This window comes from Schistocerca americana, chromosome 3, assembly GCF_021461395.2.
Source record: "Schistocerca americana isolate TAMUIC-IGC-003095 chromosome 3, iqSchAmer2.1, whole genome shotgun sequence".
NCBI lineage: Eukaryota > Metazoa > Arthropoda > Insecta > Orthoptera > Acrididae > Schistocerca > Schistocerca americana.
The window spans coordinates 554,285,297-554,303,917 of NC_060121.1; the positions used below are offsets into that span (position 1 = coordinate 554,285,297).

The 18,621-nt window shown below is 42.5% G+C and overlaps 1 protein-coding gene across 2 annotated transcripts in view; it reads right to left on the minus strand.

Moving 5' to 3' along the window:
* Positions 1 to 18,621, minus strand: part of LOC124605322 (probable phosphorylase b kinase regulatory subunit alpha) — a 250,327-nt gene that overhangs the window by 12,441 nt on the left and 219,265 nt on the right. For both annotated transcript variants that reach the window (XM_047136918.1, XM_047136917.1), the window contains exon 22: positions 14,347 to 14,505. In XM_047136918.1, the coding sequence (XP_046992874.1) occupies positions 14,347 to 14,505 (159 nt within the window). The remainder of the gene's footprint in view (positions 1 to 14,346; positions 14,506 to 18,621) is intronic.

Sequence of the window (18,621 nt, forward strand, 5' to 3'; positions counted from 1 at the left end):
AGTAGAAAGATATCTGGAGTGAGCACTGCATTCTGTGGGTGTTGTCAGAATCAAACTGGGTTTGTCTCCAGACAGCTTGAAAGATATCAATCTTTTAAACAGATGTCAACCAAAAAGAGGCTATCTAGGAGTTAATTTTTTTTCTTTTTGATACAATTCCAATAGATCACACCTGTGTTATTTCTAGTCAGGTTTGTCTTTTTAAGGGAGGGAAGGGGTTGAGAGGGGGTGGAAGCAATTAGCAACAACTATTTACAGTACAGAAAATTAAAAGTAAATCAAAAGTTAACATATTCCAATAAAAACATGAAATGAAGAAATGTGAAGTAAATGGAAGCTGGAAATTATTAAATGATGTACTGGGTGAAATTACAGCATGCATCATAAATACATTATCTACACAATCCTGGTACAGAACTGTTGCACTGTATAAAGGTATTCTGAATGAATATAAAAATTTTTAAGTCTCTCTCTGGCTAGTGACAAGACAAGGCAGGCTCTTGTGCAGTGTCTGTATCGGAATGTGAAATAGCCAAGAGATCTGATATTGCAATAGCGTGGCATACATCTCAGGCCACTGCTACATGTCACTTGAGCAAGGTGTCTGAATCACAAATTCAGCAGTAATATCTCCCTGAAAAGGGAGCATAACATCATTCTGCCAACCACTGCAGAAAGTAATGAACTGAAAGCCTGAAAAGAAAAGCTGGGACAACATGATGCTATGAAGATGCCGAGAAGCCTAGAAAACCAGGCCACATTTTGTCATATTCGTCAATGCAAAATGTATTGCCCCCAGCAGACAGCTACGTATATTCCGGGCGCATTGTCATTGTTTCAGGAAGGTGTGGTAACTGCTTCTGTGAGTGGACACCAGCGTCCATGGCTTCCTCTGGTGGAAAGGCCATGACAACTGTTTACATGCACCACCATACTGTGCAGAGCTGCAGTGAGCTTACTGCAGTGCTATCTTTGATGCCCATGAGTGCACCCTAGTAAACCACATCACTGAGCTGTTGGGCATCACTACTGAATGGGCAACACCTGCCACCAGCTGTGTTTAAAATATGCACCAAGAAAGAAATACCTGAATGAGATGGAAGTTGGTAGATGTAATGTACATGTACAGACAAACAAATGATTACAATTTCTGAAAAGTTGGATGATTTATTCAAGAGAAAGAGCTTCAGAAACTTAGCAAGTCAGTAATTTGTTGGTCTACTCCCGGCCCATATGCAAGCAGTGATTTGGCTTCACATTGACTGACAGAGTTGTCATGTGTCCTCCTGAGGGATATCGTGCCAAATTCTGTCCAACTGGCATGTTAAATTGTCAAAATCCTGAGATGGTTGGATGGCTCTGCCTATAATGCTCCAAACATTCTTAATTAGGGAGAGATTGGAGAATTTGCTGGCAGAGGTAGGGTTTAGCAAGCATGAAGACAGGCAGTAGGAACTCTTGCTGTGTGCAGTCAGTCATTACCTTACTGAAATGTAAGCCCAGGATGGCTTGCTATGAACGGCAACAAAAAGGGGCACATAATATTGTTGACATACTGCTGTACTGTAAGGGGTGCCAGAGATGACAACCATAGGGGTCCTGCTATGAAAAGAAATGGCACCCCAGGCCATCACTCCTGGCTGTCCGGCCACATGGCAGGTGTCGTCAGATTTAACCCCACAGCTGACCAGGTGCCTCCAGACACGTCTTCGCCAGTCATTGGGGCTCAATTCGTTTTCGCCAGTCATTGGGGCTCAATTCGAAGTAGGACTCATCACTGAAGACAGTTCTACTCCAGTCAATGAGATTATGCAAAGTTTAAGGGTGAGATAGATAAAGTAACATAACTTATTAACTACTAGATTGAAATGAATGAAAGTGTTGGGGAATGTTCTCAGAGGTCTTCCATTTATATACATAAGGTAGACATATCACATGGCCTGAGGATAATGTGACTGTAGTGCCAAATGGGGCCAGGCCAGCAACATGAGGCAGTCGAAGGAATGGGAAAAGACAGTGTGTTTTAATCAGTGACCAGTTACAATGCACTCTGGTGTTGGTCTTCATTACAACATGGCCCAGAGACAGTATCTGGATGACTTCACATGGGGAAGAATAATTGGGAAACTGGAAGGAGGACAAATAGCGACAAGTGTAGCCCAGCAGTTTGGTACTGTTCACAGTACTGTTTCATGTACATGGGGAGCATTTCAAATCATAGGCACTACTGCCTGAAAGAGAGGAGGTGATGAACTATGGTTAACTACAGCTGCAGATGATCACTAAATTGTGAAGCACGCAAGAAGAGACCTGTGTGAAACAGCAAGTGTGATTGCAACCACATTTAACACATTCACAAGGCAATCAAATGCATTCCACAGTGGCATGGTTGCTACAAGGGACTGGACTCTTTGCCCAATGACCAGTGCCTTGTGTTCCACAGACACCTGCACATTTGCGGCACCATTTGTGATGATGGCAAGAGCATAGGGACTGGACCAAAGAGAAGTGGGGTTCCATGCTCTTCTCAGATGACTGCAGATTCAGACCGAGAGTAATTCTGGATGTACCCTCATGTGATGAGAGGCGGCAACACATAAAGCACCCAGGAACACTTGAACAGAAGCATTTTGGTGGTCCAGCCGTTATGGTGTGGGAAGGCGTACTGTTGCATGGGTGTACTGACCTCTAAATCTTTGAAAACGTTACACTCGTTGAGCAGTGTTATTGTGATACTGTACTCCTTCCCCATGTGTTCCTTTCAGGGATGCATTTGGTGGTGACTTCATTTTTATGGAGGACAATGTGTGATCACACTGAACAGTGTAGGTGGAGGAGCTCTTGGAATGAGAGGATATTCGACAAATGCACTGGCCTGTCCATTCCCCTGTCCATTCTCATCAAACACATGTGGGCTGCATTGGGGGTACATATTTTAGCATGTCTACATGCACCAATGGCCATCCAGCAGTTGACAGTCATGCCGGTGGCAGAATGGAATGCCATAGTGTGATCAGCTTGGAGCAAGTTGCAGAGCATGCATTGCTGTCCATGGTGATCACAACCCCCTTTTAACAGATTGACTGCCACAGCAAAAATAAGTAAACTGTTCCCAGAAGCCATGTAAAGTGGTTGATACAGTTTGATTCATCATCTTATTTGTAGTCCATCTGTATCATCACAACTTCAAAAAACCTACGAGATATCTTGTAGTTGCATACAGAGTATAACGTTCAGCTCAGGTATTCACTATGAGATAGCTCACTGACAACAATAAATCACCAGTTTGTGTATCTCTAAGCATGTTTGACAATGGAAATCATGTCTTTCTTGTAACTGCATCGGAAATTGTTCATCCTTCATTGTAGATGATTCACTCACATTTATCATTATCTGTGTTCAATTTTCCTTGTAAAATGGCTAGTAATAAGAGGAAACTGAGTGATGTAGAACTTGACCAGCCAGCTAACATAAACAAATCAGAATGGAACAGGTTCATGCACAAATTCTCGAATGGTGAAAGTTCCTACGACCATCTTCATGCGAGCATTCAAGTGAGGACTCGAATGAAGATAACAGTGAATGCAATGAAGAAGAAGATGAGGTGGATGGCCAAATAGCACGCACTACAAATAATAGTGACAAGTGGAGTGTAGTGGCAACTTTTGACGTTGAATGTAATAGAAACACCATATGTAGCAGGAAGAGGTGGAAGGCATCGTATTAAGACTCATTTAAGCTTTCCAAGGGATTTATTGTTTCCAACTACAGTGCCCCTGTTCCTCTCGGTCTGCATCACTGGGTCCTGAAATGCTGAGGACACCACGTCACTGTCTGCGAAATGGCTGCCTAAGCGACCCGTGCACGCACTGCTGTGTTCGGACTTGTACAGCAGCGGAGTTGCGGCATCATCAGGATGAGCCGGCAGCTGACTCAGAGGCCTTCGTCTCTGCCGCCTCAGTGCCGCCCGTTACAAGGCGACCCGTGGCGCGCTCCCTCGCCAGCGTGGCTAAGAACGCGGTGACAATGAGCGCCTGTGATCCGGCGTCTGAATCTGCGGCCCTCACCTTGGATGTCTCTGGTGCGCATTGGGAGCCAAGACGACTGCCCGCAGTAGTGAGCCGTGGAGTGGCCAGTTGCTGGCTGGCTACGGACCCCGCATCGGCCTCAGAGGGTCGAACCAGTGACCTGCTGGGGACTGGAATGCTGGTGCCCCATCTGCTGCTGTGTGTAGCCAGTGGTGTGACATGCCCCGCCGTCCAGGAGAGATGTCACACTTGAATGCCTTGTTAGAAAACCGGCACCTATTTATACGTGGCTGTGTGCCTCTGTTTTGCTAACGCACTGCTCCGAGTCATATTCTCATAACACCTAGGTAGGCCAGTGGGCCCCTTCTGCCTGTAACTTGTGCCATGCAAACCGCTGCGTACACTCTTTTTAGCAGGCTCTGTGGCCTCCATTCTACTTTGCAACCACTGGTAGCGCAACTTACTGTCAACAGGCCTGCACCTGGCTGTAACTTGTGCACTCTGAAATATTGCATCAACACTGACTTTTCCTATCCCAAATGATAGTGCCGCTGCATTATTCCCCCCTTCAGAAAGACCTGGTCCCCAGGTTGACCTTTAACTACCTCTTAACTTGTTTGGGTCGGCACCTATGACATATTTCCTTACTTTTAGAAAACTTAAATGTTGTCTAGTGCTCCTTAAACACATGGCACAAAACAAAATGTAAAAATTCCTTATTGGATGACCACTGCTCAATAAACCCCTTACCTACTCATCTCACGCCCTCGGTATCCAGTCCACTGGGACTTGGACTACCCTTGGTTCCCTCTTGGAATTGGCTCTCCGCCTGATCAGAATGAAAACAACACATAACAAAGTTAAGGCTGCGAAGACACTTGGCACAGATGTGCTCAAAATAGTCGTTACTTGCTGTTGCCTTTCCCTATACTGCGCGACATGTTGCACAAGTTGTTCAGCTGATATACGCCCCTCCTGCTCTGAAACGAACTAGTTTGGTCCTATTACGTTACATGCAGTTCCATTGATTAAAATTCCGCTCCCTTCGAGCTTTATATGTTTCACTTCTGCAAATACTCACTGTTGTGGACTGGCAAGACAGCCAATCCACAGTGACGGGTAGCCGAAAGGCACGCGTTTAAGCTCACACAGGCTGGCGTGAGGTCTGGAACAGGTAAGGGAATTTATAGTAGCAAAGAACGTAAGTAACTACTGGAATACTTAACTTTAATCCATAATTGGTGAACATCGGTCTGACGGTACATGCATCACAAGATAAATAGCAATTGATAATGGCGCCTTGCTAGGTCGTAGCAAATGACGTAGCTGAAGGCTATGCTAACTATCGTCTCGGCAAATGAGAGCGTAATTTGTCAATGAACCATCGCTAGCAAAGTCGGCTGTACAACTGGGGCGAGTGCTAGGACGTCTCTCTAGACCTGCCGTGTGGCGGCGCTCAGTCTGCAATCACTGACAGTGGCGACACGCGGGTCCGACATATACCAACGGACCGCGGCCGATTTAAAGGCTACCACCTAGCAAGTGTGGTGTCTGGCGGTGACACCACACTCATTGGTCAAAACAACTTGCTACTACTATTAATTTTTTGTAGATGGAGAAGATCCAATGCATCCCAACCTGTTGCAAGCTCAATTTTGGCTCCATGATGTCCCTTGGACAGTCTATTTCTTCTCTCCTGGCTAAAAATAACTGCACCATGCACGTATCCAGATTAGTGCTTACCATTCTGGCTGGACATACCGTTACCTTTCCTCTATGGCAGCTTCATAATTCCTCGCTTGTCATCTCAGCATACCAGTTGCTAGCTGCTGAAATCAGCTATACCTCCTTAGTTTTCACTTCTACCAACTTGTTTAACGCTCCCCTTTTCAGTGACCTGAGGGCAGGGATCACCATCACCATCACCCTTCCTCCCTTTTCAAAAAGACTGCTGTCCCTAACAGGCTCACAATACTTGAAAACATATGAATATACAATGCCTAATTAATCTATGCAAACCCAATGATACAAAACAAGAAAACAAAAAAAAACTACAAATACTCTACTATTTTCTGGATCACAAAGCATACGGTACTTCATGCTGTACTCTATCTTCCTGGTTTTCTCTATGCTTAGCACTTCTCTTCACTCTCTCTTTCCTCCTCTTTCCTCCCTGTGACACGCCTGGAATCACATCAGGGCAACCCCTAAATGGCCGTAACCGCCCAATGTGTACTATCGTTGTTCTAGTTGGCAGCTGAAGCTTAACATTAACGGGGGCTGTGGTTTCAACAACTTCGTATGGCCCTTGATACCTCACGAGGAAATTTTTCCTTTTCCCTTTTTGCGTATAGGGGCTGGACAGCATTACCCTTTGCCCTACTCTATACTGTGGTAAACATCCTTTCCACTTCACTGCGTCTTCCTGCCTTTCCATTTTCGTATTTACCTTTTGTAGCTGTTTCCAAACATCCCAAATTGTTCTCGTGAATTGACGTAGAGATTCACCGGTCCTTCCTGTCCGTAGCCTCACCAAATCAAACGGTGATGGCATTTTTCACCCATACACTACCTCATATGGAGACAAACCAGTATTTGTATGGATTTTTGCATTATATGCACATACAATATGCTTCAAATACTTGTCCCACTGATGGTGATGAGAATCCACATAAAATCTCAGCATCTTCCCAATTTTTCTGTGTACTCATTCTGTCCTTCCGTTGGCCTGTGGATGCAATGCGCTCGTCCTCAACTTCTTTACGTTCAACAATTTACACAGTTCCTTCATTAAATCTGACGTGAAGTTTGTTCCTTGGTCAGTAATTACTGTCTCTGGTATACCAAACTTCAAAATCCAGTTGTTTACTAATGCTTGCGCGACCATTGCTGCCTGTTGATTTGGCATAGCTGCATCTCCACATACCTTGAAAAATGGCCTATTATTGTCAGAACGAATCTGTTCCCCGATGGTGTTCACCTGATAGGTCCTACGACATCAGTCCCCAACAAAGAAAATGCCGCTCCCGATAATCGTTGTAGCTGTATCTGTTTCTGACTCAAATCTGCGCTCTGCACACATGGTATAAAATTCATGACATACTGATCCACATCTCCTTTCCTACCTCTCCACCAACACCTTTTCGCCACTCACCTATTTGTCACTCTACACCCACCATGAACAGATAACATGTGACCATGTGCTTCCTTTAAAATCTCATCTCTCAACTTCGCTGGCACTACTACCCTTGGCCCTAACTTCGTTTCCCTGCACAGAAAACCGCCATACATATTAAATTGTGGCTTTGTCTGGTACAAATTACAAGCATTGTCAGCATCCTGTAATTCTTGCCATACCGCTAGGTCATAACCTATGACTCCTACTTTTGCCACCTTCCTACTTAGTGCATCCGCATTACCATGCTTCATCCCAGGCTTGTGCAACACCTCACAGTCGAATTCACTAAGCCTCACAGCCCATCCAGCGAGTCTAGTGAACGGATCCTACAACCCCAACAACCACTTCAATGCAGCAAGATCTGTCACTACCTGAAATCTTCTCCCATATAAATAACATTTAAAATATGTGATTTGATAGATTACGCTAAGCATCCCCCTCTCTCTGTCGTTGAGTAATTCTTCTCTGCTGCATTCAACGCCTAGATGCATAGGCTACAGGATGTTCTTTCCCATCAATTTCCTGACTAAGAACTCACCCTAATGCTTGAGTTGAGGCATCGCATGCTAGTATAAACTCCTTTTCAAAATCTGGAAACACAAGAACTGGACTTTATGTTAGCATTTCTTTCAGTTTGTCAAACACTTTCTGACACTCTTCTGTCCACTCAAATTTCACACCCTTCCATAACAATTGCGTCAATGGCGTCTAAATCTCCAAAACCCTTCATGAACTTTCAATAGAAACTGTAAATTCCGATGAATGACTGCACTTCCTTAACTGTTTTTCGTTCCCGAAAATCCCTTACAGCCTGTACCAACCTCAGATCTGTTCGCACTCTGTCCTTTCTGATGATATGACCCAAATATTTTACTTCTTCTAATGCAAAATGACACTTCTCCAGGCTCAACATCAAATGAGCTGCTCTTAACCTCATAAAGACTTCCCTTAACCGCTGTCTATGCTACTCCATACTACTTTAAAACACTATAATATCATCCAAATAGACAAGACACTGGCATGGTTTCAAACTCCTCAAGACACAGTCTAGCAACCTCTGAAATGTTGCTGGAGCGTTTTTCAAACCAAATGGCATTCTGATGTAGTGGTAATGGTCTCCAGGAGTAGAGAAAGCAGTTTTTGGGCGATCCTCTGGAGCCACCTCTAACTGATGATAACCACTTGTCAAATCCATCATAGAAAAATACTGGCATGTCCTAAGTCATCAAAGCCCCCAATATGTTTGGAATGGAGTATGCATCCATTATTGTCTTATTATTGAGGTATCAGCAGTCACAACAGAACCTGCATTTCTTAGTTCCATCCATAGACTTTTTAGGCACAATGACAATGCCTGCTCCCCAGCAACTATTACTGTGTTCTATAATACCGTCTGCAAACTGCTGATCAATGAAATCCTCCACAATCGACTGCAAATACCTCGGTATTCTGTATGGTTTATGGTAAACAGGTGCTTCATTCCCTGTTGGTATCCTATGTTGAACTAGTGGAGTTGTTGGCAGTGGCCCTTGCAGAAAAAACAAGTCCTTAAATTCCGACAATAATTCTTCCATATGCTCTCTTTCTCCTCCTTTCAAATGCTTAATTTTGTTACGCAATGCAGTACTATCGGCATTTAGAGGTTGAGCCCTTCACATACCTCTCGAACACCAGTTTTCATCATCTGGTACATCCAAATTTGCTACTAAAACTCCTTTTCTCAAATTCACATCTGCAGCACTAAAATTATCCACGTTCAAGGGAACTACTCACCCGTCATTCCCCTCCTGAACGCATACAATACTACGTTTCACAAATCAACCCAATGGACCCAAAAATTCATTATCCTCGTATGGTTCAACAACACATACTGTACCCACAGGTTGATTCGACTCCACAGTTACCCAAAGCGACTTCCCAGTGCCACCAGACACACATTCATGAGAATTAACCCTTAATGCTAATGTACGCGGTCCAATTGGTTTGTTCATTACGCTGAACGCCCCTTGCGACAGCTCTCCATCGACAACAGTTTCCCCTAGCTGAAATAACATTCCACCAAATTCCACAGTTCATTGTCCAAGATCAATTTTGGCATGATGTTGATGCAAGAAATCTACTCCTAGGATCATATCGTAGCTCTCGCTTACCCATGGTACTACCTCCATGCATGCATCAAATCGGAATTCACCTATGCGAAAGTCAACTGCCACTGACCCCAAAGGTGTGACCTCGCTATCCCCCCTCCACGCAGCCTATAACGTGGTGGGTCTAACATCCTTCGTCCCATTAAACTTGTAGTAGCCACTGACACTTGCACCCCTGTGTCCAACAAAATCTTCAACATTTTAGTTCCTATGCCTCCTACCACTGAATGTCCTACCTCTGCATACGTAGTTGTAGCATTGAAATTAAACAGGAGCTCCCTTGGGTGGGTCTTGGGCCCCCTCTGCCGTTTAACGATTGTTCACCTCTACTAACTCCACTTTTCCATCCTCCAAGCTGCTGATTTCCACCCCTTCCTCTATTCCTCTGTGACTGGGTACATTGCCTCTGCACATTTCCTGTACGACCATTCTTATAACATTTTCTACCCGCTGTAAACAGTTTGTCTATCACGTACCCCCATTGCCGCATTTATTTCCTCACATTGGAGAATACAAATCTTTCGTAGTCCCTTCACACACTTTACGCGATATATACACAGGAAACCCTCTCAAAAATACATCAAGTCCCCTTTGCTTGGCCTTCTGCAACAGAACACCATTAGCTTCATTGCTCTGACCCAATTCATAAGTGTACTCGTTAATTTCTCTTATTCCGTTCGCAAATTTCTCTACCATCTCCCCCTGTCTCTTCGTCATTGTACTCAAGCTCTCCCTAAAGTACCAAGTGCTATTTTGTTTCTTGTACCTCTGTAAAAGCACCTCCTTTAACTGCTTAAACTGTGCCTTCCTTAAGGCCTCAGAACACCTTACACATCCTTCACTTCACCCGTTAATCTAAATCTTGGCTACATGTAACAACTGTTCATCCGACCAACGATTCATCATAGCTGAAGTTTCCAAGTCCTCCACAAACGAACGCACATCCTCAGATGCCAGAAAACAGAATAATCAAACTCGTGGCAGCTAGATCAATCTCCTGCTGCAGAATCCTAGGCAACAACGACTGATCAAACACGGTTTCCCGCTCACTTCTAGATGTTAATTCACTCCTCAACTGTATATTGTCCACTGTCAACTGTGCTACCTTTTCCAACACAATCCATACTGCTACTGGTGCCAGCACACCTTGCGTTCCTGACTCTGCCATTGTGTTGCTTTCGTTCTCAGTTAGTCCCGAAACAAAACATTTAACTACAAGAACAACCCGACTTCCTACAGCTCCATATCATCACACTCAGTATCATCATAAACCAATACAAAAGTAATCAAATGCCACGAAAAACAACATCTACACTAACACTTATTCTGACCCAAAAAAAAAAAAAATATGCCTACGCAAAACATCCAAAATGGCCTGCCAAGAGCCATACTCAAAACACAAACAAAAAAGAAAGAAAATGTCTCCAACACTCAAAAAGAAAAATTGGTCAACACTCACCACATTTTGTGACTGTAATGCAGGCAGTGGGCTCAAACATCGTACTGTACAGACGATGTCCGCTATTCTGACACCAAATGTAGTGGCAACTTCTGACACTGAATGTAACAGGAACACCAAATGTAGTGGGAAGAGGTGGAAGGCACCATATTAAGACTTGTCCAAGCTTTCCAAGTGATTTATTGTTTCCAACTACAGTGCCCCCGTTCTTCTTGGTCTGCAGCACCAGGTCCTGTAATGCTGAGGACACCACTTCGCTTTCTGCAAAATGGCTTGGCGCAGAATGGCTGCCTCAGCGACCCGTGCACGCACTGCTGTAAGTAAGCCTTGTACAGCAGCGGAATTGCGGCATCGGCAGGATGTGCCGGCAGGGGACTCAGCGGCCTTCGCCTCTGTCACTCAGCGCCACCCGCTGCAGGGTGACCCAAGGCGCGCTCCCTCCACTGGCGTGGCTAAGAACGCAGTGCCGAGCGACCGCGATCCAGCGTTCGAATCTGCGGCCCTCACCCTGGATGTCTCCGGTGCGTGTTGGGAGCCAAGACGACTGCCCGCAGTAGTGAGCAGTGGAGTGGCCCGTCGCTGGCTGGCTACGGACCCCGCATCAGCCTCAGACGGTCGAAACAGCGACCCGCCGGGGACTGGAATGCTGGTGCCCCATCTGCTGCTGTGTGTAGCTGGTGGCATGACACGCCCGCTGTCCAGAAGAGCTGCCACACTTGAATGCCTTGTTAGAAAACCGGCACCTCTTTATATGTGCCTGTGCATTTCTGTTTTGTTAATGCACTGCTCCGAGTCACGTACTCATAAGACCTCGGTAGGCCAGCGGGCCCCTTCTGCCTGTAACTTGCGCCATGCAAACTACTGCATTTACTCTTTTCAGCAGGTCTACAGCCCTGTGGCCTCCATTCTACTTCACAACCACTGGTAGCGTAACTTACTGTCAGCATGCCCACGCCTGGCTGTAACTTGTGTGCTCTGAAATTTTGCACCAAAACTGACTTTTCCTATCCCAAATGGTAGTGCCACTACAGGAGTGACATTCCTCAAGATCCACCAGTATTTGCATTCAACAAGGATGTGGGACTGAAATTAGACATAAAATTTGGTGTTAACGCACTTGTTGATTTGTTGGTTTTTTTTTTCCTTTTTTTCCTTGAAGAATTCTTAATGTCATTATGTGAACAAACAAATCTATATGTGAGCCAGGACGGAAAAGAACATGGGAAGACATTAATGAGGCTCCTGAGATGGACGCATACAGACGTTGTGGAAATGAATGTATTTCTGGGGCTGTTGTTGCACTGGAGGACAAGTCCTTCTTACAGTGTCACGTTCTGGAGATCTGTTATGAGTAGAAACCGATTTCAGGTTTTACTGAGATATCTACATTTCTCAGACCACTCATGGCAATCCAGTGAACAACTACACAAAATTAGACCAATTTTGGACCATTTCAGTAGCATAATATTCCAAACAGGAATCTCTGCATTGATGAATCAATGGTTTTGTGACACAACTGTCTGTTTTTCAGGCAGTATATCAAAAACAAGAAACAAGTATGGTGCAAAACTTCACGAACCATGTGAATCTAATGGTGAGGTTCTCAAAATAAAAATTTGCTGTGGAAAATCACAGGAGAAGGCCACGATGGGTCATGCATCTGAAGTTGTTTTACAGCTGATGGAAGCTTTCTTGAACAAAGGATATTTGCTTCATATGGACAATTTTTATAATTCTATATCACTTACAATACTGTTTTTGACTTACAAAACCTATCTGTGTGGAACATTATGTAACACCAGAAAAGAAAATCCAAAATTGTTAAATACTACGAAACTGAAGAAACGTCAGATGGTATGGAAAAGAAATGACAGTGTTGTTCAAATGGTTCAAAGGACTCTGAGCACTATGGGACTTAACATCTATGGTCATCAGTCCCCTAGAACTTAGAACTTAGAACTACTTAAACCTAACTAACCTAAGGACATCACACAACACCTAGTCATCACGAGGCAGAGAAAATCCCTGACCCCACTGGGAATCGAACCCGGGAACCCGGGCACGGGAAGCGAGAATGCTACCGCACGATCACGAGCTGTGGACGACAGTGTTGTTGTTTGTAAATGGAAGGACAAAAGGGAAGTCCTGACCATTTTTAATATGCACCATGCTGAAATGATGGAAATTCACAATCGAAACAACGAAGTTTCCTTGAAACCAACATAGTCACAAACTACAACAATGGCATAGCTGGTGCTGATCAGTCAAATCAAATGCTGTCATATTATTCAGCATTGTGAAAAACTATTGGATAGCTGATAACACTTGTTCTACATGTAATGGAAAGTTATCTGCACAATGCCCATCAGTTTTATAACTGCAGGAAAGAGTAAGTATTAAGTCAGTCTCTCTACACACTGCATTCAAATAATTCATAAGGCTGACTGGGCAATGGATCCACTTTCTTCAGTGCAAATGCATGAATACGTCTCTAACTCGTGAATAGGAGTAAAATGGACAGCGACTACGGATAGGTGTGATGCTCGGTGGAAGTGTACATCGGCTGTGAGGCATACCAAGGTGGACTGTGCAGTTGTGATAATGCTGTGCCCCGGATGGTGCACTGCTTAGTAAGCAGATCCCGGGTTCATAGCCTAGTCTGGTACACATTTTTGGTTGTCACCACTGATTCCGCTTAATGTCCTGCTGCAGCTGATAGCAGTCATCCCCCTTCAATTTACATACAGTATTAAGTCTCTAGCTTTTACAGAAAAATTTATTCAGCCACTGACAGAATATAACATGCCAGACACTTAAAAGACAATCAGGACAAATGGCAGCTTTCATTATTTAGAGGCAACACTCACCATTAAGAAAAAGGTGCACCCAACAAAGACATGCAAAGTGTGCACAAACAAAAGAAACACCTTGAATCACAGTACTTTTGTAGCATTTGTGAAGAAAAGCTGGCTCTTGGCGTGGAAGAATACTTCACGACATGTCATCAGTAAAAGAACTTTTATTTTCATTACCATTAGTGACACAAAGTGTACATTTTATGCCTAAAGCTAACATATTTGTATGAATTTTTGTATGCACTTTGCTGTTAGTTTATTCCAAATGTGAAAATAAAAATTTTGTTAAACCATTCCCAAACAATTTACTATACCTGTCCCTGACGACCTGTAAATCGCATATCTTTACTACGAATGTTTACATATCTGACTTTATGCAGAAACGCGTTTCCTACAAGTTAACTTAGTTGGCACCAGTGGTCAGGTCATCAGGTATGACATAATTCATAGCTGGCAGTCGATGTGTTAAGAACCACATCCTGCCTCTTGTAATATCCAAGGGAACATCATAAATCATGGTGACTTCAGTGTAATTATTATCTTTGAATAAAAGTGTCATTTCTGTTCATCTCATTGTGTATTTCCTTCAGTTACCTTCTGTACTACACTGTAGCAGTTCTTTCTATGTAGCATTTGAAGGGTAAAAACTAATAATAATGATCATGAGAAATGTACGTACGCGTTCTAGGACTCCCCATACTCGAGGATAAAAGTCTCGTGGAACTCTGTTCAATGCTCCATCTAGTCTTCGCCGGCGAAGCCACTGGCCCTGCCGATCTGGCTCCACATCATCTTTCCCTTCTAGGTCTGAGCCCAGCAAGATACCAATCTGGCTCTTCTGTAATCATTAGCATGTAATAAATTCAGACAAACTGCATAAAATATTACAATTTATGTAGTCCTGTACACTGCTTAATCTGAAAGGCAGGCAAGTACAGTATTATCAAATACGAATAAAATATATGTGACAGGAATGCTCTGTGGAAATGAGAAATGCACAATGTTTCTAAGGTGGACACAGCAATTAACAAAGGCCATCATAGACAAAGACACAACTAAATTTCAGAGTACTAGATAATACAACTAATACCAACGTGAGCAAGGCAGAAAATACTGATGCTTATATTATTTGCCCCCTGCCCCCTCACTCCATATTTGTTTCATGTTTGCTTTTTGGACAACAACAAAAAAATTCAAGTAAAAATTTAATACGGCATTTGCCTTCCTATTCAGCTCAGATTCAAACCATTATTCAAGATTATTTCTCTACGAATGGCCCATGAAAATATCTGGCCAGGTCACTGACTATAGCGGCTTAGCAACTTATGGTGATGCTATACTCAAAGGATGTGAGCGACTTTCACCTATTTGTGCTCATAACAGTGGTTTTCCTTAAGTTTAGAGTCGCTTGCTGATTGTAGCATCCTCCTTTTCCCTCCAAACCTTCCTCAATTTCATCATAATTGTCATGATAAGCTACATCCCTGATAACTGATACCACTGCCTGCAAAGAAATAGGAAGAGGGGGACAGAATTCGTGGACCTAAACTTGTGCATAAATAATTCAACATATATGGTTATAATAGAGGGAAACATTCCACGTAGGAAAAATATATCTAAAAACAAAGATGATGTGACTTACCAAATGAAAGTGCTGGCAGGTCGACAGACACACAAACAAACACAAACATACACACAAAATTCAAGCTTTCGCAACAAACTGTTGCCTTATCAGGAAAGAGGGAAGGAGAGGGAAAGACGAAAGGATGTGGGTTTTAAGGGAGAGGATAAGGAGTCATTCCAATCCCGGGAACGGAAAGACTTACCTTAGGGGGAAAAAAGGACGGGTATACACTCGCACACACACACATATCCATCCACACATATAAAGACACAAGCAGACATATTTAAAGACAAAGAGTTTTCTTATCTGGCTAGGGTGAAGGCATGTTTGCGGAGGGAATGTAAATAAAACTTAATGGGGTCGTTGTGGGGGTGTTGTGAGGGTGACATGGTATCAGAAGGAGGTTGAAATGAAAGTGAAAGATAAAAATATATGGGAAGAGATAAGGGTGAACTAGAAAGTAACTGGAGATCTGGTATGAAAAAAGGCGAAAAAGTGTTGGTTAAGTTGATCCTGTGGTGAACTTGGGTTGGTAGACAGCGATGTGCATGAAGGTTAGGTGGTTGTGTTGCCGCTAAAATACGTTAAAGGACGGAGAAATTCGGGAAAATTTCGAAAAAACGTGTAAATGTATTAAGGAGTGGTGTTGTGGTGAAAGATAACGAAAATGGGGCTAACAATTGTCTGACGAAGAAATAATGACGTTAAAACCTGTGGGGAGCGGCTAAAAATGATCAGTGATTTGCGAAAAACGGAAGTGGAAATAAAGTGAAAGTTATTAGAACTAGCCAAAATGGTTGTTTAATACGTGAAAGCAGCTGTTATTGAACTAGACACGGTGGATTTTATAGCAGCGGTAGTGTTGAAAGTGGAAAATAAAAATTTTTTTGTTATGGTTTGGAAGTGGGTTACGTATTATTGAGTATATATAGGCGGGATAAAATTGTATTACGGTAAAAAGGGGAAGGTGAATACAAAGTGAGACTACTGGTAAAAACAGAAAGAGAAAATAAAGAGAAAATAAGACGACAGGAAAGATTTCGAAATGCAACAGCGACAATAACAAACATAATTGTTGGGTTCAAATTAATGATATGGTTATAATAGAGGGAAACATTCCACGTAGGAAAAATATATCTAAAAACAAAGATGATGTGACTTACCAAATGAAAGTGCTGGCAGGTAGACAAAAGAGTTTGTCTTTAAATATGTCTGCTTGTGCTGTATATGTGTGGATGGATGTGTGTGTGCGTGCGAGTGTATACCCGTCCTTTTTTCCCCCTAAGGTAAGTCTTTCCGCTCCAGGGATTGGAATGACTCCTTACCCTCTCCCTTAAAACCCTCATCCTTTCGTCTTTCCCTCTCCTTCCCTCTTTCCTGATGAGGCAACAGTTTGTTGTGAAAGCCTGAATTTTGTGTGTATGTTTGTGTTTGTGTGTCTGTCGACCTGCCAGCACTTTCATTTGGTAAGTCACATCATCTTTCTTTTTAGATATAATTCAACATATAGTAATAAATACTTGTGTATGAATTTATTTTATGTAAATGTAAATGTAAATGTAAATGAGAGCCAAATGCATGTTTACATGCAAGTCATTGAAATAAGAACAACTGGCCCAAAGCCAGTGGATGGAAGTATAACATGCCCTAAATTATTTTTTGGGAGACACATAAGGAGTAGGGAAAAAGAGTTATTTTTAGTAGCAGAGAACTAGTTGATGAAATTAAAACCTCAGAATGATTATGAAGTGCAGCACTCCCGCTCTAATGGATCTGACATTAACAGCTTTCTTCTTCCGTAAAAGCATACATTTTCATTAAATTAATTGGTCCTGTTAGTCAGGAATACAAATGATCACCACAGTGTGAGTATTACAATGTCTTTGTGACCCCATAGACGGGATCTCACAAACAATAGTCATTAGAGTATCACACAAACCAAGGGGCTTGCTTGGTCTTTGATGAGAAAAGTACCTGCAGTAGCCAAGAATATACCGAATGAAATGTATGATTCAGTTATATTTTCACATCACTGACAGATGCAAACTGAACAAACTTTCGTGGGATGTGGTTTGTCTAATGCAACTAAATGAGCAGCTGTTTTTATTGTGCCGTAGATGTTCCACTTTTTTACTGGTGAACCATTTTTAGTGGCCTGTAATACAGTCTATTTTTGTATGTAATAATTACAGACTTGTTACTATATTACAGATTTTTGCATCATATCTTCCTATACAACAAATTTCCTTTGTCTCTCTCTTATTATTTATTATGCTCCTTTACTGCCCCTAATCCCTGATATTTTTCTACCATAAATTCTTCTGATTTATGCAATGTACTCTGCTATGCCAAATTTGCATTTTCTACAATACTTTTGGTTTTGTTTCCTCCTATTCTTCCATATCTAATTTCATTCATATTTTTCAAAATACTAGGTGGAAGCTACTTGCAAGCAATCAGAGTTAATGCACATAATTTCCTGCTTTTGTTCAACCCACCTGCATCATTGTCTTTCAAGTGCAAACCCCAAAAGAAAATGAACTTAATGGCATCAATTCTGAGTAAGGATCTTGTCACTTTCTTCACAACCGTATGTCTTTGTTTCTTCTTCACATGAAATTATATCATATTAGACCCACTAACTTCTATCTGTGTAGATGTTTTGGCCTGATGAACCCCCCCCCCCCCCCCCCCCCACCCCACTGTCATGTCATAGACCTTAGTTGTCGGTGCCACCACAATGCTAACAATGAGCAAAAACAATCATTTAACGTTTATTTCAGAGATTTTAGAATGCGTGATGAAAATAATGATCTCATCAAGTGAGAGATTCATAGTGTAAAACAGTTTCTGAATGAAAAAAAACCCACTCTATCAAAATTTACTGACAGATAAACAAAATATATTGAAATATGATGAATGAAGCTTTAGTTCAAAAATGGCGCATCATTTTTCATGGCAGGCAATCAAATATTCAGTACCAACAACAATCCCCTCAACCTTCTGTTGTGACTGATGAACTGAAATCAAGGATTAAGGGGAAAAAAGGGTAGATAGACATTTCACTACTGATGGACTGAGCTTTTGCTTTCCTAAAAATGTGCAATCAGTTCCTTATCAAATCATTGGAGGTGATTTGGGCAATAGAAAAGTGTATGCCAGAAGAGAGAGAGAGAGAGAGAGAGAGAGAGAGAGAATTATGAACAATTTCTCCCTCCTCCCTCTATAAGACAAAGATCGGTGAAGAAATTCTGAACTACTATGTTACTACTGGTGATGAGATCTGGGTCGCGCATTACAGTCCAGAAACAAAATGACAGTAAATGGAAT